At 42.3% G+C, this 17,955-nt stretch overlaps 1 protein-coding gene across 1 annotated transcript in view; it reads left to right on the top strand.

Moving 5' to 3' along the window:
- Positions 1 to 17,955, top strand: part of NEO1 (neogenin 1) — a 193,127-nt gene that overhangs the window by 98,034 nt on the left and 77,138 nt on the right. Inside the window, exons 6-7 of the mRNA XM_014953840.1 lie at positions 8,111 to 8,265; positions 9,227 to 9,347. Coding sequence (XP_014809326.1) covers positions 8,111 to 8,265; positions 9,227 to 9,347 — 276 coding nt within the window. The remainder of the gene's footprint in view (positions 1 to 8,110; positions 8,266 to 9,226; positions 9,348 to 17,955) is intronic.

Below are 17,955 nucleotides of genomic sequence, written 5' to 3'. Positions count from 1 at the left end.
TAATCCTGGTACAAGTTGTCATGTAGGTTTGGGATGCTGCGATGCTGAGCGAGATATTGGGGTTTGCTTCAAGTTTCTCATTGCTGGGCCAGCAATCACAGGCAGCAGCAGTTCTTCTGGCTTTGAGGTGATGCTTTTCACCACTCCAGGCTTTCCTGAGACCTCTTCAGACTAGACAAAACCTCCTTTGGGTAGCAGTGCTAGTGAGTTTTAACTTGCCATTAGGGAGGACCACAGAGTGGGTGTTGTGAGCCAGCACGTTAGATGTACAGGGTGCTTATATTGTCCCATACCTCATGGGGGGCTTGGAGTTACTTAATGGAGGAGTTGTGTCTGTGGGAGTTGAATGAATTGATGGCAGCAAGAGATTCATCTGCAGGGAAGGAGGAAGGTGATAGAGAACGTGGGGCAACAGCAAAACACTGTAGTGGAGATGGTATCGGTCGGTCAGGCTGGTTTCCATCTGACACTATGCTTGGACCAACAGCTCTATTTATTAATGCGTTTTAAAAAGACAGTAAGTCTTTTTTAAAGTATGGTTTGCAATCTGTGTTTCTGTTGAGATGAGACTCTTCTTACGCACTTAATGTACAACAGACAGTGTTTTAAATATATTAGGAAGTGAGATAATGGTGCAGCTGCCTGGCTTTTGAGGAGTGCTAGACATGTAATGTTTGGTTCACTCTTGGATACTTTCAAAAAATATTTCAGACTCTTTTTTCTTAGTATGGTGATGTGAATGGCGTGCCTGCTTGAGATCACTCCTCTGCCTGATGATCAGAAATCGCTGCTTTGCCACCATTGGGGTTTCCTCCTTCTGGGGAGCAACATGGAGGGGATTTGACTTTTGGGAAAAGTTGATGTGTATAAAGAAGAGATCGTATCTAGAATAGCAGTGTTTTGATTTGGTTATTGTAGGATAAGGTACATTGTGCTTGTAGCTAAGAAAGTTGAAAGTTCTGATCAGTTAATTGTGCAGAACTTGAGTTTTTCCTTTTCTTTTGTATTTATAGCCTGGCTTGATGTTTCAGGTTTGAAATGGGATTGCAAAACCAGAAACCTTTGTTCTTATGTCACTTGTAAGACTGAAAGGAGAGCTCTTCAAGAGATGGAGAGGAGAACTGAATGTAATTAATTTCTCTCTTATTTGAAGCAGTACAGATGGCTGAATTGAAAATAGATTCTTTCTACTATGCCCCTGAAGGCCACAAAATTTGTGTCTTAATGAGAGAGAATAGGCAAGAGCTACTGACCACCGAAAAGACATTCGAAGAAACAGTCGTTCCGTAAAATTCAGAATAAATGATGTTGCTTTAATACTCTTGGCATAGTTATTCAAAGGTTTCTAATCCCTGAGCATTTAAAAGGACAACATGGATCCTAAACCACTGTTTTTCTTTGTGAACTTGCTGTTCTGGGTTGTGCTGCACAAGGATGAAGAAGAGTGGAATCGAGTCCTCTATGGCCGTGAGTGTTGCCCCTATGGCAGTGTGGGTTGCCTTTTACCACTCTGATTGGGGCAATTTGTTTCCATTTCCTTCTGATCACCTGTATTCATGGAATGGATCCCATGCCCAGCATCCATTCCCATTTCTACTTCAACTTGGGTGTGGTTCCTCAGCCCTTCCCATCATTGTACAGCCATTGGCTTTAAAAAGCCTATAATTTTTCAATTATTTCACCTTTAATGGGTTTTAGCTTAGAAGTTTGAATCAACCTCTATCGTAGATTGTTGGGTTTTTTTTTTCTTTTCTTTTTTTTGATCCCTGCTGTGATGAAAATATTTTGTCTTTTAAGTCTAGAGAAGGATGGAAGATACTCTTGTGTAGGGAGTCTAGAAGGGTACTGCAGTGCTTGTAAAATTCTGTGCAAGCATCTTGCAATTTAAATAGTTGTTATTTGTGAGCTTACATTAAGAGGGATAGAAGAGTGGGTTGAGCTGCCAAGTCTTCTTTGAAGTTTAATTGTCTGTTTTGTAACGGAACGCATAATCTTCCATTACAAATCTTATTTTATATGGTAATTGGTTCATTTGCTCTCCGGTTATCAATTTAACTTCTCTACCACAAACATCTGTACTTGCATTGTGTTAATCTGTGTGAATGGTAAACATCGACATAGTTAAACTATGAAAGTGTATTTTAAAAGGATTTTTTAATTCATTAACTGGAAAGTAGATGATAATAAAGTAAACACTTCTCATATTATTATCCCCTTGTAAGCAGATTGGCATTTGCCCCACAAGCCAGAAAAGCAAAGTCACTTTGAAAAAATAACATGTTTCAGATTCTTAATCTCCTAAATCAAAAATACTTGAGAGCAGGTAATAGGATATCTAGTTCAACTTTAATCTTTGTGGCAAAAAAAATACTGAATTTTATGATTCAATATTAAAAACTGCTTGTGGATGATGCCCCAAGTTAAAGCAATGTCAGTTACTAAAGATCTTTGAGTACTTTCCAAATGTCTTCATTACAAGTTAAACATTAATGGAGGAAACAGAAACAATCCCAGAACTTTGCTTTGCCCAACTTTGTTTCAGACGTCTTCGTCCATGGGTTCCCTTACGGTGCTCCCCCTTCCTCCTCACCCTCCACCCGTCCCTTAGTCTTTCGGATTAGCCATAGCCATTCCCAAACTCCCGCTATTATGGGGTTGCTATTAAAACCTCCTGGATATCGTGGAAGTCTCTTACCTAAAAGGTGAACGTTGAGGGAAGTCTAAGCTTCTGGCAACTTAGTCCAAGAGGAAAATGTGGGGAATACCACTGGAGATGTCAATCTCCAAGCCTTTGGAGGATCCTCCCACTGTAGGGATGAAGGATCCTCCCACCGTAGCTTGTGCTGGGCACACACGTGTCTACGCCCAGGAGTGGGGACTTCCCCTTTCTGGTGCTTGCTCTTCTCCAGGGAAGGTCTGATGCATCTCCTCCAACATCTTTATGCTCATCGTTTCCTAAATAAAAGACCGTCTAAATATGGGTTTGAAAGAGATAACTAGTAAACACTTAAAAGTAAATGGAAAACTGGGTAAAAAATCTTATTTTATATGGTAATTGGTTCATTTGCTCTCCGGTTATCAATTTAACTTCTCTACCACAAACATCTGTACTTGCATTGTGTTAATCTGTGTGAATGGTAAACATCGACATAGTTAAACTATGAAAGTGTATTTTAAAAGGATTTTTTAATTCATTAACTGGAAAGTAGATGATAATAAAGTAAACACTTCTCATATTATTATCCCCTTGTAAGCAGATTGGCATTTGCCCCACAAGCCAGAAAAGCAAAGTCACTTTGAAAAAATAACATGTTTCAGATTCTTAATCTCCTAAATCAAAAATACTTGAGAGCAGGTAATAGGATATCTAGTTCAACTTTAATCTTTGTGGCAAAAAAAATACTGAATTTTATGATTCAATATTAAAAACTGCTTGTGGATGATGCCCCAAGTTAAAGCAATGTCAGTTACTAAAGATCTTTGAGTACTTTCCAAATGTCTTCATTACAAGTTAAACATTAATGGAGGAAACAGAAACAATCCCAGAACTTTGCTTTGCCCAACTTTGTTTCAGACGTCTTCGTCCATGGGTTCCCTTACGGTGCTCCCCCTTCCTCCTCACCCTCCACCCGTCCCTTAGTCTTTCGGATTAGCCATAGCCATTCCCAAACTCCCGCTATTATGGGGTTGCTATTAAAACCTCCTGGATATCGTGGAAGTCTCTTACCTAAAAGGTGAACGTTGAGGGAAGTCTAAGCTTCTGGCAACTTAGTCCAAGAGGAAAATGTGGGGAATACCACTGGAGATGTCAATCTCCAAGCCTTTGGAGGATCCTCCCACTGTAGGGATGAAGGATCCTCCCACCGTAGCTTGTGCTGGGCACACACGTGTCTACGCCCAGGAGTGGGGACTTCCCCTTTCTGGTGCTTGCTCTTCTCCAGGGAAGGTCTGATGCATCTCCTCCAACATCTTTATGCTCATCGTTTCCTAAATAAAAGACCGTCTAAATATGGGTTTGAAAGAGATAACTAGTAAACACTTAAAAGTAAATGGAAAACTGGGTAAAAATGTGACTTAGTTAAACGTAAATTATGTCGTAATACTTGTTCTGACAAAGTAGCTAACTTTGGCAAAGGCAGTCTTGAACCCAGAGCAGCTATTTCTTTGTGTTAGGAGGCACTTGTGATATTATTGAACTTCTCTTCTATATCACTTTAGTGATCCTTGAGTTTCACAATGTAGCTACTTGGTTACAACAATTTGCATCTATTCTGAGGTCATCAGATTAATTTTTTTTTTACACAGTTTTGTGCTTTTGAATGTTACTGACTTGTGTTTATTAGGATTCCTGTAACAAGTTTAATATATGGCTATGGAATTAAATGTTAGCCTGTAATGAATGTTACAAAAACAGGATCATAGTACATTCATGGAAAAACTCAATTTTTCATGTTTCCAATTTTTATTTATTCATGTTTCCCCTTTTTTCAACTAGGTAAGCACTTCAGGAATCGATGTGCGTGTGTATAGAGATGGAGAAAGAGATTGAGAGGAAATGAGAACATAAACTATTGATCAAGCAGACTGGAACTAAATTACTCATTAGTTAAAAATGGCTAACGATGAGAGAGCAATGATCTGTCACAGGCTGACATCAGTATGATGCATCTAGGAAAGGGCAAATACAGTAGTAGAATGAATTGGGCAAGATATTTGCTGTAGTGATAACACTGTATTTATGCCATTTTTCAAGTCACTGGGGAGACGCGTGCAAATAATTGAAACTCTACGAGCTCCAAAGATTAATTCAAACTAGAGCAAATAGAGAGGGTCTGCGAGGAGGGTGTGGGTGACTTGTGGGACCAGCACTGAGCAAACACGGCTCGCTGAGCCTGCCAAAATAAAGGCTGGGGTGTGGGGAGGGAGTGGAGAAACAGTGCAGCTCACAACAAATGAAAATGCCAAGGGTAAATGCCAGGGAGGAATAAAAGTTTGAAATAAAAGGCAGTGTTTTTATAAAGAATAAGTAACTTGCCCAGAAATAAATTCAGAAGACAGTTTTCAAATGTCAGAGTTATATATGGTTATAGCAGCCGTCTGATACAGATAGTAAGTACAAGAAGATCTAAATCATTTTAAGGTGGAGTGTATGGTGGGTTTGGTAAATTTATGGAAATGATTATATGAAATGGGTGTCTGAAGTGATAGGCAACTGGGCTCAGCCCCATCCAGATTGTGGCTCCTATGTGAGAGCATTCGAGCAGTGAATATGTATGTACATCTTTACCTAGTTTCTGCTATAGGTTTACCTGTTCATCTGGGAGTTAAGCCATCTTCTTACTCTATAAATAAATATTTCCATATGTTAATGTTCTCTATCTTCATTTATAATCCAAAACTTGAGGTTATATTGGAGAGTGGCTTGTCTCCTGCTGTCTGTTTTTTGGAAGTATTAAATCCACCTACAAACCTTTACGATCATTCTGTAGGAAGAAGTAAAACATGATCTAGTATTCCTTATTCCCTAGCACAAAATAAATCCCATTGATAGGTGAAGCGTGTAAATTGTTTGCCTAAACTCTGCAGCCCTTCCATATTGACTTTCTTTGATAAATATTAAAGGGCAGAAGGCCGCTCCTGGCTTTCCTGGAACTTGACAATCAGACCTGCCAACAGAAGTAGTAAAAACAAATAAATAGGGGACTGTTCTTCATAATAAATTATATTTGAGTTGTATGTGCCTGCAAACAGCAGCTCTTTCTGCCATTAAGCCCAAAGAGCTGCAAGCCCTCCTACACCACAGGATGCTTCTTGGTGGCACTTTTGTTCAGAGATTTTTTAACTTGTCTGCGCGTTGGAGACTTTGGGGCTTGTGTTACCAAAAAATTCTGTATCTCTGAATTTTTATGGATTATAATTCTCTTTAATTTAATTACTCTTACTCTGAGTACCTGTAAGGTCATGTGAAAAGGCAGCCAAGGACCAAAGGCTTTGGTACATGTCCTAAATTTGAAGAACCTTTCTGGTTTTACGGAGCTATGCAGTACATATCTCTGGTCATACCGATCTGTAATTGCCAAGACAAGGGATGTCTGTGGACCTGTACATTCTGTTTCTTGGGCTTAGGGAAAGCAGAGAACATCTTTGGATGAGGACAGCACTATCTGTTTGATAAGCTGAATTTTTTCACAGAAACAGAAGTCAACGGTACCCTAGTAAAGTTCATCTTCGTTTTGTGCCCGTTCACTTCTAAAAGTCATTTTTAATATAATTTTAGCTTTTGTGTATTTCACTGAATTTCACTGAATTTCTAGAGTTGGAAGGGACCATAGAGATCATCTAGTCCAACTCCCCTGCTGAAGCAGGATTGCCTAGAGCTAGACCATGTTACTCAGGAGCATCCAGGCGGGTTTTGAAAATCTCCAAAGAAGGGGACTCCACACCCTCCCTGGGCAGCCTGTTCCAGGGCTCTGTCACCCTCACCGCGAAGAAGTTTCTCCTCGTATTTGAGTGGAACCTCTTATGTTCCAACTTGTGCCCGTTGCCCCTCGTCCTCTCGGTGGGAACCACTGAAAAGAGTCTGGCTCCCTCCTCCTTCAACCCTCCCTTGAGATACTTGTAGGCATTGATAAGGTCTCCCCTCAGCCTTCTCTTCTCCAGACTAAAGAGTCCCAGCTCTCTCAGTCTCTCCTCATAAGGGAGATGCTCCAATCCTTGAATCATCTTTGTAGCCCTACGCTGGACTCTTTCTAATAGTTCCCTGTCCCTCTTGAACTGGGGAGCCCAGAACTGGACACAGTACTCCAGTTGTGGCCTCACCAGTGCAGAGTAGAGGGGGAGAATGACTTCCCTTGACCTGCTGGCTACACTCTTCCCTATACAACCCAAGATACCATTGGCCTTCCTGGCCGCAAGAGCACACTGTTTACTCATTGTCATTTTACTGTCCACCAGGACCCCTAGATCTTTCTCTTCAGTAGTTGCCTCTAGCGGGTCCACCCCTAACCTGTACTGGTGCCTGACATTCTTCTTCCCCAGGTGCAGGACCCTACACTTTTCCCTGTTGAACCTCATGAGGTTCTTCTTTGCCCAGCCCTCCAGCCTGTCCAAGTCTCGCTGGATGGCAGCACAGCCCTCCGGGGTGTCAGCCACTCCTCCCAGTTTGGTATCATCAGCAAACTTGCTGAGGATACACTCTGTCCCCTCGTCCAGGTCACTGATGAATATATCAGTACCTACTGACTTAAGTATTGAGTATGAAGAGCTCCTTGAAAAATCTCTGGTGTATCAACTGGAGGATTTTATCTGAATAAATATAGTTGTTGCTGCTGCTGATTGCCCCTTACAGAACATAGCCTGGCTGGGCTGCTGCTGCTCTGTGTTCTACGGAGCTGCAGCAGGACTTGCTGTGCTCCGAAGTATGAGCTGTAGACAGTCGTTTCCATTGTGGCCCGATTTTTTTTTTGTTTCAAATTTAACTTACAATCCTTCCATTTTACAGACTAAGAGACTTTTGCTGCAGGGGGGGGATAAAGGCTTTTGTGTGACTTTGGTTGTCTGGCTGGGAGCTTATCCCACAGGCTTCTTGATTTGTGAAAGGGGCGTAAAACTTGTTGCACAATGAAGCACTAAACGATGTGCTCAGATGAATGGTGAGATGGGGAAGGAAGAGTGTGAGTGATGTGTGAATCCGCTGCCCGCTGGGGTCTCCTTAGCATGCAGCAACACGCCCGCGGCAGAGAAGAGACTGCAGCGTGGCCTTCAGCCACAGAAATATATTTTTCCAAATGGCATCTCTGTCTCTTGGTTTTAAAATAGCTTTTAACTTTACACATTCTACGTCTCGGTTCGATTTCTTCTTTCGTGTGTTCTCAGGAGGTCGTTTCAGATTCAAATGGCTGGCTGTTTAACTCACCCAAATGTAATTTTGAAATAACACGGAGCTTGTATCAGTTTCCATCAAACCCCCACCTGAAAATTTCTGCCAACGTTGCTGCTGTTTGTGCTAGAAACCATCTTTTTTTGTTGAGTAGTTTTATGTAGGAGCACAACTGATGTGTTTTTATGGATGCTGATACCATCTTTTGTCTTTCTTCTGTTTTATTTGCAGTCCCTCCTGAATTCCTGAAGCGGCCTGCAAACATTTATGCTCATGAATCCATGGACATTGTGTTTGAGTGTGAGGTGACTGGAAAACCTACTCCAACTGTGAAATGGGTCAAGAATGGAGACATGGTGATCCCAAGCGACTACTTCAAAATTGTTGTAAGTATATCGTCCATTTTGCAGAGTTTTAAACTGTTGACTTTGTTGGTCCTCTAGCCCATCCGCATGGAAACTATATTGTTTAGGACCAGCTTCCTGTTTTCATGCTATTGATCTTTTGGGCCTGGAAGGGAAGTGGTTTTTAAAACCTTAAATGCTCTGTAATTTAGTCATTTTACTGAAACTCTAAGGCATTTTGCTTATATTGTATGAGTCTCTTTTTTTAAAATTTACATTTTCCATGAGAGACAGACACACACAATGATAAAACCACACTCTGTTGGTTGAGCCTGTGAACACCAATTGTGTTTTGTGCAGTCATTTGTGATCAATGAAAATACCCCATCCCTGGAAACACCCAAAGTCAGGTTGGACGGGGCTCGGAGCAACCTGATCTAGTTGTCCCTGCTCATTGCAGAGGGTTGGACAGGATGACCTTTAAAGGTCCCTTTCGACCCAAACTATTCCATGATTCTGTCACGTCACAATTTCAAACAGGAGTTAAAACGTAAATATCGCTGAGTTGTGGATCGTGAATTTTGGCACAGCAGTACTTCTAGAGGGAAATTTTAGATGTAGTGAAAGTCATTATTGAGACATAGTTGAGAACTTAATGGTTGTATAATTGGGTATACCTGAGGTTGGAGGGTTGTAACAGTAAGCCATGCAGTTATAGTCAGTGCTTAAAATATCACAAAAGTGGCTGTGGAAATGTTATGACTTGCCAGTGATATGTGATGCTAGAAAATGATAGCCATTAGTAAGAGCTTCTGCTGCTTTTTGATACCTTATAATTTGAGGATTCAGTGCAAGAGAGATGAAATCTGACGGGAACTCCAAATACACTTTTCCACGTTACTGTTCAGAAGCTTCTCCTGTCATAGTAATGTGCCATAATAACGCCGTTGTTTTTGCAATTGCAACCCATTTTTAAGTGTTGCGTTTTCCCTTTGCTCTTCAGAAAGAACATAATCTGCAAGTTTTGGGCCTGGTGAAATCAGATGAAGGATTCTATCAGTGCATTGCAGAAAATGATGTTGGAAATGCACAGGCTGGAGCCCAGCTGATAATACTTGACCTCGGTAAGATAAACCATCACAGCAGAGTGCCAAAAGATGGGGAGGAACAATTTCAAGGGACCTTTTCCATGTGATGTGTTATATCTATAACTCAGCTAGAGTTAGGATGGTTTTTAAAAATCATATGAGTGATTCAGTGTCATCTTCCGTACACTTAAAGTTACTTAGGAGAATTTAAGGAATTCTATAGGATTCACCTTGTATTTTGGAAAATATTTTAAAAATATTTAGTGCATTAATAAACTGTAGCCAGAAACCTGGAATACTGTCGCATGCTGAGATTTTAAAAAAAACAAAACAGGATAGCAGAAATGAAAACAATCACTGAAAGGACAAAACTGGAAAATAAGCGCTTAGGGAACACACCACAATGAAGTATTTTACACTGAAGTCATTCCAGTGTCAGAAGCTTTTTTCTGCTATTAGTTTAAATAGTAATAAGCTCTGTCATTTCTGCAGACTGTGACTGCAAACGTTTTTTTGAGTTACAGCTGCAGTTTAAGATAAATACTTGTTATTGTGCTCCAGTCAGGGGAATTACTAACAACGCTCACCTTCTTGCAATCTCCTGCATTGCATACTTTGGATGTTAAAAGAGAATAATTGCTGTTACAATTAAAGACCCGCTGTCTCCCAGGGAAAAAAGGCAATACAGAATCATTGTTAAGGCATCAGCTTGTTTTGCTCTTTCAGGTCACACAGTTCTTCAAACTAATTTTTAAGAGCACAAGGAAGAAAACCCATAGTGAGGGGGATGAAGGGTGAGACAAGTCAGACAAGAGAATAGTAATTCTGTACTTTTGGGGGCTTTTGTGTTGTCTGTCGTTTTGGGTTATTGTTTGACATTGTTTCAAAATTCCAATTTCTTCTTTATTTGGCTGGAAAGGATTTAAGAGAAGCAGTCTCCTGTATAGTCAGAGGCATCATGTAACTTCACACTTGCAATTTTAGCAGGTGTGAGTCTGCTAGACCTGGTTTGGGCGTTCAACATACAGAGAGTAAGCTGTTCTGAGCCTGCCATAGAGAGATTTTCCATTTCTTTTCTGATTGTTTTGTAGAGTAGTTGTGCAATTGTAACTTCTGAATTCTCGTTTGGATCTGGGTATGTTTCATTGCTGGCTGAAGAGGTGCGTGTCCTTTCCAGGATTATTTGGGCAATGAAAGGTGCCCTCTACTGGATTCAGTAGCTTTAATACTGCAGAGCCTCTGAGCACTGTGAGGCACCTGGATCCAGCAATGCCCTACTGTTACCAGGTTGCCAGAAAAATGATTAAAAATAAATTTATTTCTCCTATATGCGTGAATCACCTGAGCAGTTTCCAAATCTTCCAAGTGGAAGCATTATTTCATATTTTCCACGTTTGCAAAATACTGAATAATTAATGTATTTGGGTTTTGAAGCAAAGCCCAAGATTGTGCTTTCAGCTGGTTCCCAGGAGCAGGTTATAAATGACAATTACTGTTGTTATTTTAGTTCCTGTGGTCTCACTCTTCTTCCTTTCCCTCCCCTGATGTTTGCCCGGTGGTTCCTCCTTCCTCTTCTGCTCTGGCAACCTGTCCCATTCTACTGAAGGACTTTGCCTTATAATGCTGTCCTTTTTCTTTTGCATGCTGCCAAAGGATTATGGATGCAGTGTTGGTGGAGTCTCATTTCGGGTGTCAAGATACACCCCCGAAGTCGTGTCGCTCTGTTACATGGCCTGCAGTGTCTTTACCAACGCGCTCCCTGTGTAACACTGATGCATTTTAGGTGTTGTTTTCCAGCAGTAGAGATACCCACGCGGTACATCACTCAAAGTGCATCGTGTGTTCTGTCGGTGTTGAGTAGTGGCGTAACGAGTAGTGCGACTAGCGATGGGCGTGCTGTGTCTTACTCAGCTGTGATACATGACAACTGGTACGATACACACAGTTGAAGAAAATACAGATAGTTGTTATTTTAATACCCTCTCACAACGTATGAATGGCAAAGAAGGAAACACTATTCAGGGAAAGAGGGGGAAGGTGTCGTATACAGTAGTTCTTTCATGACAGATCTCTTGGTATGAAAATTCAAAACGTTAATTTGACCAAAAGCTATTCTGAATGCTTCAGTCATTAATATAGAAAGCCTTTTTTTTTATTTTTTTACTTCATACCTGATGATGAGAAATACCTACTTTGCCAATTAGAAAAGTAATTTCAGTAAAAAATGTTGATTTAAGTGTTCATCAAAGTTGTTCTTCCCAGTTAGCAGTATGAGCCTTCCCTTGCTGTTCTCTGTTTTCTCCTTCCTCAATGGAAATGGCAAACATCTGGCTATTTACAAACCATTTCCCTTTAGCCCTTTTGCTTATCACATCAAGTTGACCCTTAATAAATTACATTTCTATTAGAAAGTAGAAGCCTTAAGGAGTTTCTGAGACAGGCCACAGGTATTGTTTACGGGCCAGTGTTGAAGAAATGGAGCAAGACTATTGTGTGGACATCTATGGATGGTCTCCAGCACTGATTGTGCTATGACTGATGGTGAGGAAGGGGGTAGTTGGCTGCCATCAAGATGAGCTGGAGTAGTTGGAAAAGGTCGAGTTACTCAGGCTTTGAGGGAGATGTGCTGAGAAAGGATAAATAGAAATAAACCAGTAAAACTGTTTGCACTTTGCCTGTTAGATCAGAACTTAAATTTTCTCTTCTGTGCATTAACTTGTTTCAATGTGAACCCTTCATATGGAATTCTTCCAGCGTGTTGGGTTTTGCTGCCCAGAACATCGCTGCTTTATCCATAGCTCTATTGAGGTGCACTCTAAAGGGTTTTGAGTGCTCTGAAAGTAAAATACCTCATTTTCTTCCGTCTTAGAAGGTAATTTTAAAATACAGTAGGTAGAAAGTATACGAAGTGCTGATCTGCTACAACAAAAGCCTTCTGTACCTGGACAATGATTTCTGCCTTCGTGGGAGGCAGTAATTTGGTGATTATCCTTGAAAGAATGGATGTTGCGTGTGGCCACACGGACCAGTAGAAATGCAGACTCTCAGCTGCTGGAATAAGCTTAATACAATTGTTAATCAGACATGTTTATTTTGGGTTGGTCTTTTTTTTAATTTGAGGTTAATTCTGAAACGCTTGGAATGTATGCGGAAGTTATTTGTGGAAAATATTAAAGCAAAGAATTGACTGGCTAAAAAGAGGTAATTTGAAGGCTTATTGGAGTGTTTTTTTTATTTTCAAATTCTCTGTTAGTAGGTTTAGAGAAGAAGACTGTACTCATAACTTTCACGTTTTCTGCAATATATAGAAGACAATTGTCACATGGAGGGAAGGGATTTTAGGACAACTGTAATCGAGAAAGTGGGGAAGGGGAAGGAGAAGGACTTGGGTAAATGGTCTGAGAGAAATATTCTTCCACCAGTATCCACTGTACTTTGGGGTTTTGCAGGAGAGTTGGAAACCGTCATATCTGCTTTCAGGATACATTGAGGTTGGAAATCATGTCCCCGTCTCTCACACAGTGTCCTTCCCCAGCAGACTAAGCACTTTCGGGAATTCCAGTGGAGTTGGGCTCTGCTGCTTGGTCTGCCTTTTAGGGAGAATTTAAGAAGTAACTGGAGAAAGGGAACACTCCTCTGCGTTTGCCCTCTGCTGGTGTTTCTGCTCTCAGTGCTCCTCTCTCTGCCTCGTTAATCAAGAGATAGATGGGCTTTTCTTATGTCCTGCGGATGCCATCACAGGGGCCTCCTGCAAATCCCAGTGAGAAGGAAGAACCTTGGGTGTGCCTTGGGAATGACTTTCTCAGCAACCTCAAAATCTCCCCCCCTCCTTTTTTTACACAAATCCAACCTTTCTTAAATACACTTAGATCCTGATGGGTCGGCCTCTGACAATCTCAATTGCGGATCAGGTCTTCTAATCTGCTCAATTATAACAGAGCTACTTATTGTCACCATTTTTACAGCATTATTTTGTGTGGTCTGTGAAAGCCTCAGTAATGGATACATTTGGGTTTTCTTTGTGGAGGTTAAATGCTAGTGACAAGACTGAAGAATTGAGGCAGGAACCCGTAACCTGGCCTTTGCTGGCGTATCTGGCGTGGCTCGGGATTGCCATTTGGGGACTGGAAACAGAACAGGTGGTGATGGGTAAAAGGAGGTGCCTTCGCGGGGGGATGCAGATGGTTCCCTGTCACCCCCATGTGATAGGCATTTGACAAGTAGGCAGGCACAAAAAAAAAATATTAAATGCTGTGTAAAGAAAAATCATAGACTGTAAACAAATATGCCACGTTATTTGAAGAACTATTTCAAAACATTACTTGGGATGCGCTGTATCACCTTCAGAATTCCAAAGTAAGTGTAGTGTACTGCGGGATTTTTGTTCTTTTATACTGCAAAGGTTGGTGTTTGCTCTTCTGTGCCATCCTCGTGAGGTGTATAAGGAGTGAGACCTTGAAGTGAATAAATTGAATACGCTGCTGGTATCCACCAGTCAGGATTTTTTGTAATGAAACTAGCCATTTCTTTGAACTTAAATTGTTCATGAAGAATAGTTTCTATCCAAGAAAGGATATCCTGCATGTGAATGAATGCTACCAGCGTGGGAAACAAGGAGGAGGAATTAGAAGTCTGCATTGTAGTTGCAGAGTGGTGAGACCTTTGGGATCACAGAGGTGTTTGTTTCAGGAGAGCTCTGAGGGATGGATGGAAGCTCTTTGGGAAGGACAGGGATAGGAAAGCAAAAGAGGGTTGAGCTGTGTGCTGAGGGCTGACGGGGGTGCGTGCAGCGTCGCCTTGGGGAGGTGATGAGCTGGCTGAGGGTGTATGACCTGATGTTCACAGGATGGAAGGGCATCATTGCTAGAGACCAGCTAATTACGGGAAAGGAGTAGGTGAAGCCTTCTTTACACAGCTGGAGATTGCAGGCCCTGTATTTATGTGGCTTTTTTAACCATCTGGTGTGTGCTGGAATGGCAGCTTGGTGGTGTGGCAGGTGATACAGGTAGGCTGAAGAGACTTTCTTATCATGGGTTTTATGTGTCTGACTGGATGATGAGTGGAGGTGGTGTGTTGGACCTGCTATTCAGGAAGCAGGAGCCCCTCTGCTGTGAGGACAGGTTGAGAGAGTTGGAGGGGGGAGGTTCAGCCTGGAGAAGAGAAGGTTCTGGGGAGACATTATAATAACTTTCCAGTACCTGAAGGAGCTCCAGGAGAGATGGGGAGGGACTCTTGATCAGGGCGGGGAGCCATAGGATGAGGGGGAATGGTTTTAAACTGAAAGAGGGAAGATTTAGATGAGGTCTCAGGAAGAAATTCTTTGCTGTGAGGGTGATGAGATACTGGCCCAGGTTGGACGGGCTGGGAGGTGTCCCTGCCCAGGGCAGGGGGGTTGGAACTCGGTGATCTTTAAGGTTGCTTCCAACCCAAACCATTCTGTTGTTCTATGAAGAAAAAAGGACTGATCAGAGATTCAAAGGTCAGAGCAGCCTTGGCGGCAGTGATCATGAGATGCTTGAATTTAGGCGTCTATGAGAACTGAGCAAAACAACTAGCAGAGTTACAGCTTTGGACTTCAAGACAGGAGATTTTAACTTGTTCAGGGATCTTTTTGGCAGGTTCCCGTGCGAGATTGTGTTGATGGGCAAGAGGCAACCATCTGATCCTGAAGGACAATCTTCTCAAAGCGCAGGAATGGTTTATTCCAAAGTGCATTGAATTTGAATATGCGTGTCAGGGAGACCAGTAGGGATAAAGGAGGAGCAAAAGGAAAGTGCACAGAAGTTGGAAGCGAAGGCAGAAAAGTGAGGGATATTGTCTGGATTTGCAGGGATGGAACTAGGAAAGACAAAAGCTCAGCTGGAGTTGGAACCATTTCAGGGAAGGTTTGTGGAGCAAATCCCCCTGGAAGCCATTATATGAGTACAGAAAAGAGATGGTGATGACTGGGAAAATCCAGCATGGATTTACCAAAGGCAAATTGTGCCCAACTATCTCAGTAGCCTTCTAAGATGAAATGGTTGGCCCTGTGGTTGAGAGGAGAGAAGTGAATATTGTTTACTTTGCCTTTAGCAAGGCCTTTGACACCATCTCCAGTAGTATCCCCCCAGCTAAACTGGGGAAATACAGACTGGACAGGTGGCTGGTGGGGCATATGGATAGCTGGGTGGCCCAGCAGGTGCCCAGCACCATGGTGAATGGGGTGAAGATGAACCAGCAGCCCAGGTAACAACCAGCATTACCCAGGGCTTGATACTGGGACACAGGGGATTTCTGATCTTCATCAGCGCCCTGGATGAAGTGACAGAGATCAGGCATAGCAGGTTTGCAGGTTATACAAGATGAGGAGGAGCAGTAGATAGAAGGACAGAGAGGGGACCTGCCAGGCTGGAGGAGTGGGCTGGTGGGAACGCCAGATGAACATGGAGCCAGAGGGACTCCATGCAGTGGTAGGGGCTGGCCACCAACGAAGCGAGCAGCTTTGCAGAAAAGGACTTGGTGGGATAGGCAGGAGGTCAAGGGATGTGATTGTTTCCCCCTTCTTGGTGCTGGTGAGCCCACATTAGGGCAGATTTAAGCTTCCCAACACAAAAAAGACATTGGGATACTGGAGCCCCAGTGGCAACCCAGCAAGATAGTTAGGGAGCTGGAGCAGGTGATGTACTGAGATGTACTGTGACTCTGCGAGTAATGAGTTTGATTAATCCTGAAGATTGGAAGCCTAACAACATCTCACTGGCCTTAGAGCAGGTGGAAGAAACAGGAAAAGACTGCAAAAAGGGAATTTCCGGTAAGACAAAGCAGTTTCACAGTGAGGGTAGTTGCAGTCAGAACAGGTTCCTTGGGGAGGTTGTGAAATCTGTCCTTGGAGATACTCAGGACACACCTAGACAAGGCCTTGAGTGCCTGGTCAAAGGTGGCTCTGCTCTGATTGAGGGGTTGCTCAGGTGAGCTCCTGAGATCCCTCCTCACTACTGGTGTTCAGTGATTCAGAAAAACTGTCAGTCTGAGAGGTGGGAATGGGCCCCAGTTATCTCTCTGTGTATACTCTTAATGTAGTAGTCAAATTATGACAATTTTATGGTATGCATTTCCCTGCTGATCTCCTTAGGAGAAACATAAATGTCTAGTATTTCGGCACAGTTTGACATTACGAACCAAATTTGATTAAAGTGTAACACCACTTCAGTTGCACTGTATGGTATTAATTCCTCCACTGCCTTATGTGAATCCTAATTCAGAGAGAGTTTTAAAGACATCATTTATTAACCTAAATTGGTGCTATTGCGTAATTGAATTCTGTCCAGGACTGTTGCTGCATGAATAATTCCATTTTATGTTGATACTTCCCTGCCAGCCTTTGGCCATGAGCTCTCTCCAGCCTGGGAGCAGTGAGGTGGCCAGGACTCCCAGTAGGGCCAGGACAGGGAATGGTGGGGGCTTCCCTGACCCACAGTGGGGGGAAGAACATCAGAAGACTGCTCAAAGTTTTCTGGAGTCTGCACGTTTCAGGTAAGATTGTGCTGAAAATCTGGCATTTCTGTGCCTGGAGGTACCCCCCGTACACCCCAGTTCAGCAGCACCTTCCCCTCTGATGCCCAAGCACTAAGACTGTTCCGAGTGGGATTTTTCCAGCTGGTTATGAATCCCCTCTTGTAGTAGCCTCGTCTGGAACATATTTGCTTGCTTTTGAAAATGTCATGCGAGGCAATGTCAAAAGCCTTCTTTAAATCAAGATATATGAACTACTCTGTGTTTTCCATATCTATAAGTTCCATTATTCTGTTGGAGTAGGCAAATATGATTTCTTTTTGACAAATTTTGGCTTCTGCTGAAAGAAATCCAGAAGTTGGCACTAGCAGGCTTGTGCTCTGATTTGAAAATATGTAAAAATGTATATAAATTTAACTTCTGCCCTTGGTCTGGTTCAAGCCCAGAGACAGAGAACTCGCGTGTTACTTCAGGACCTACTCGGGATCATTTCACAGATATCAAATGTAATCTCTCAGGCTCTCTCATAAAGGTAATTTTTTTAGAGCATTTTGTATGCAGTCACATAATGTGAATCAAGAACGTTTTACAGTGTTGTTGTTAGGGTAATGCAGTAGATATTTTTCTCAGTCCATGGAATTCAATGGACTTACCTGGAACTTGAAAAAAAATGCAGGGTGTTGTGGATGAAATGTCAGGGTGAGAGGAAAAAGAAAAGTCCATTGAATAAAGAGAAGGACTCTGTTGGGTGTTCTTCCTGAAGACTTTTCTGTTTCTTCACTCAAACAGAAGTGTCTTCATGTTCTTTTTGTCTTACAGGATTTTATTTGTCTTAACACAAGGAAAATCAGAAGGGGTCCCTGTGGTTTCTATGAGTGGCTTCCAGAAGTCCTGGTGTCCACCAGAGAAGAAATGATTTAAATGTAGATTAAAACTGAAGAGTAAGGCTGCAAACCCTTGCAGCCAAGAATTCAAATTTTCTGTAAAGAGGAAAAAGTAAATGAATGGTGGCTCTTGGGAGCAGGACATAGTGGTGAACCCTGAGAGCACCCAACACTGCTGGGACTGGTGAGATGGGAGAGATCCATCCCATTTGGTCTCTTGGGGAGGGTGGATGAGTATCTTCAGGACAAGACTACCAGGGGAACTTCCT

This window comes from Calidris pugnax, unplaced genomic scaffold (genome assembly GCF_001431845.1).
Source record: "Calidris pugnax isolate Ruff unplaced genomic scaffold, ASM143184v1 scaffold237, whole genome shotgun sequence".
NCBI lineage: Eukaryota > Metazoa > Chordata > Aves > Charadriiformes > Scolopacidae > Calidris > Calidris pugnax.
The sequence above is the reverse complement of the archived record's forward strand: the minus strand, read 5'-3'. Positions and strand labels throughout refer to the sequence as shown.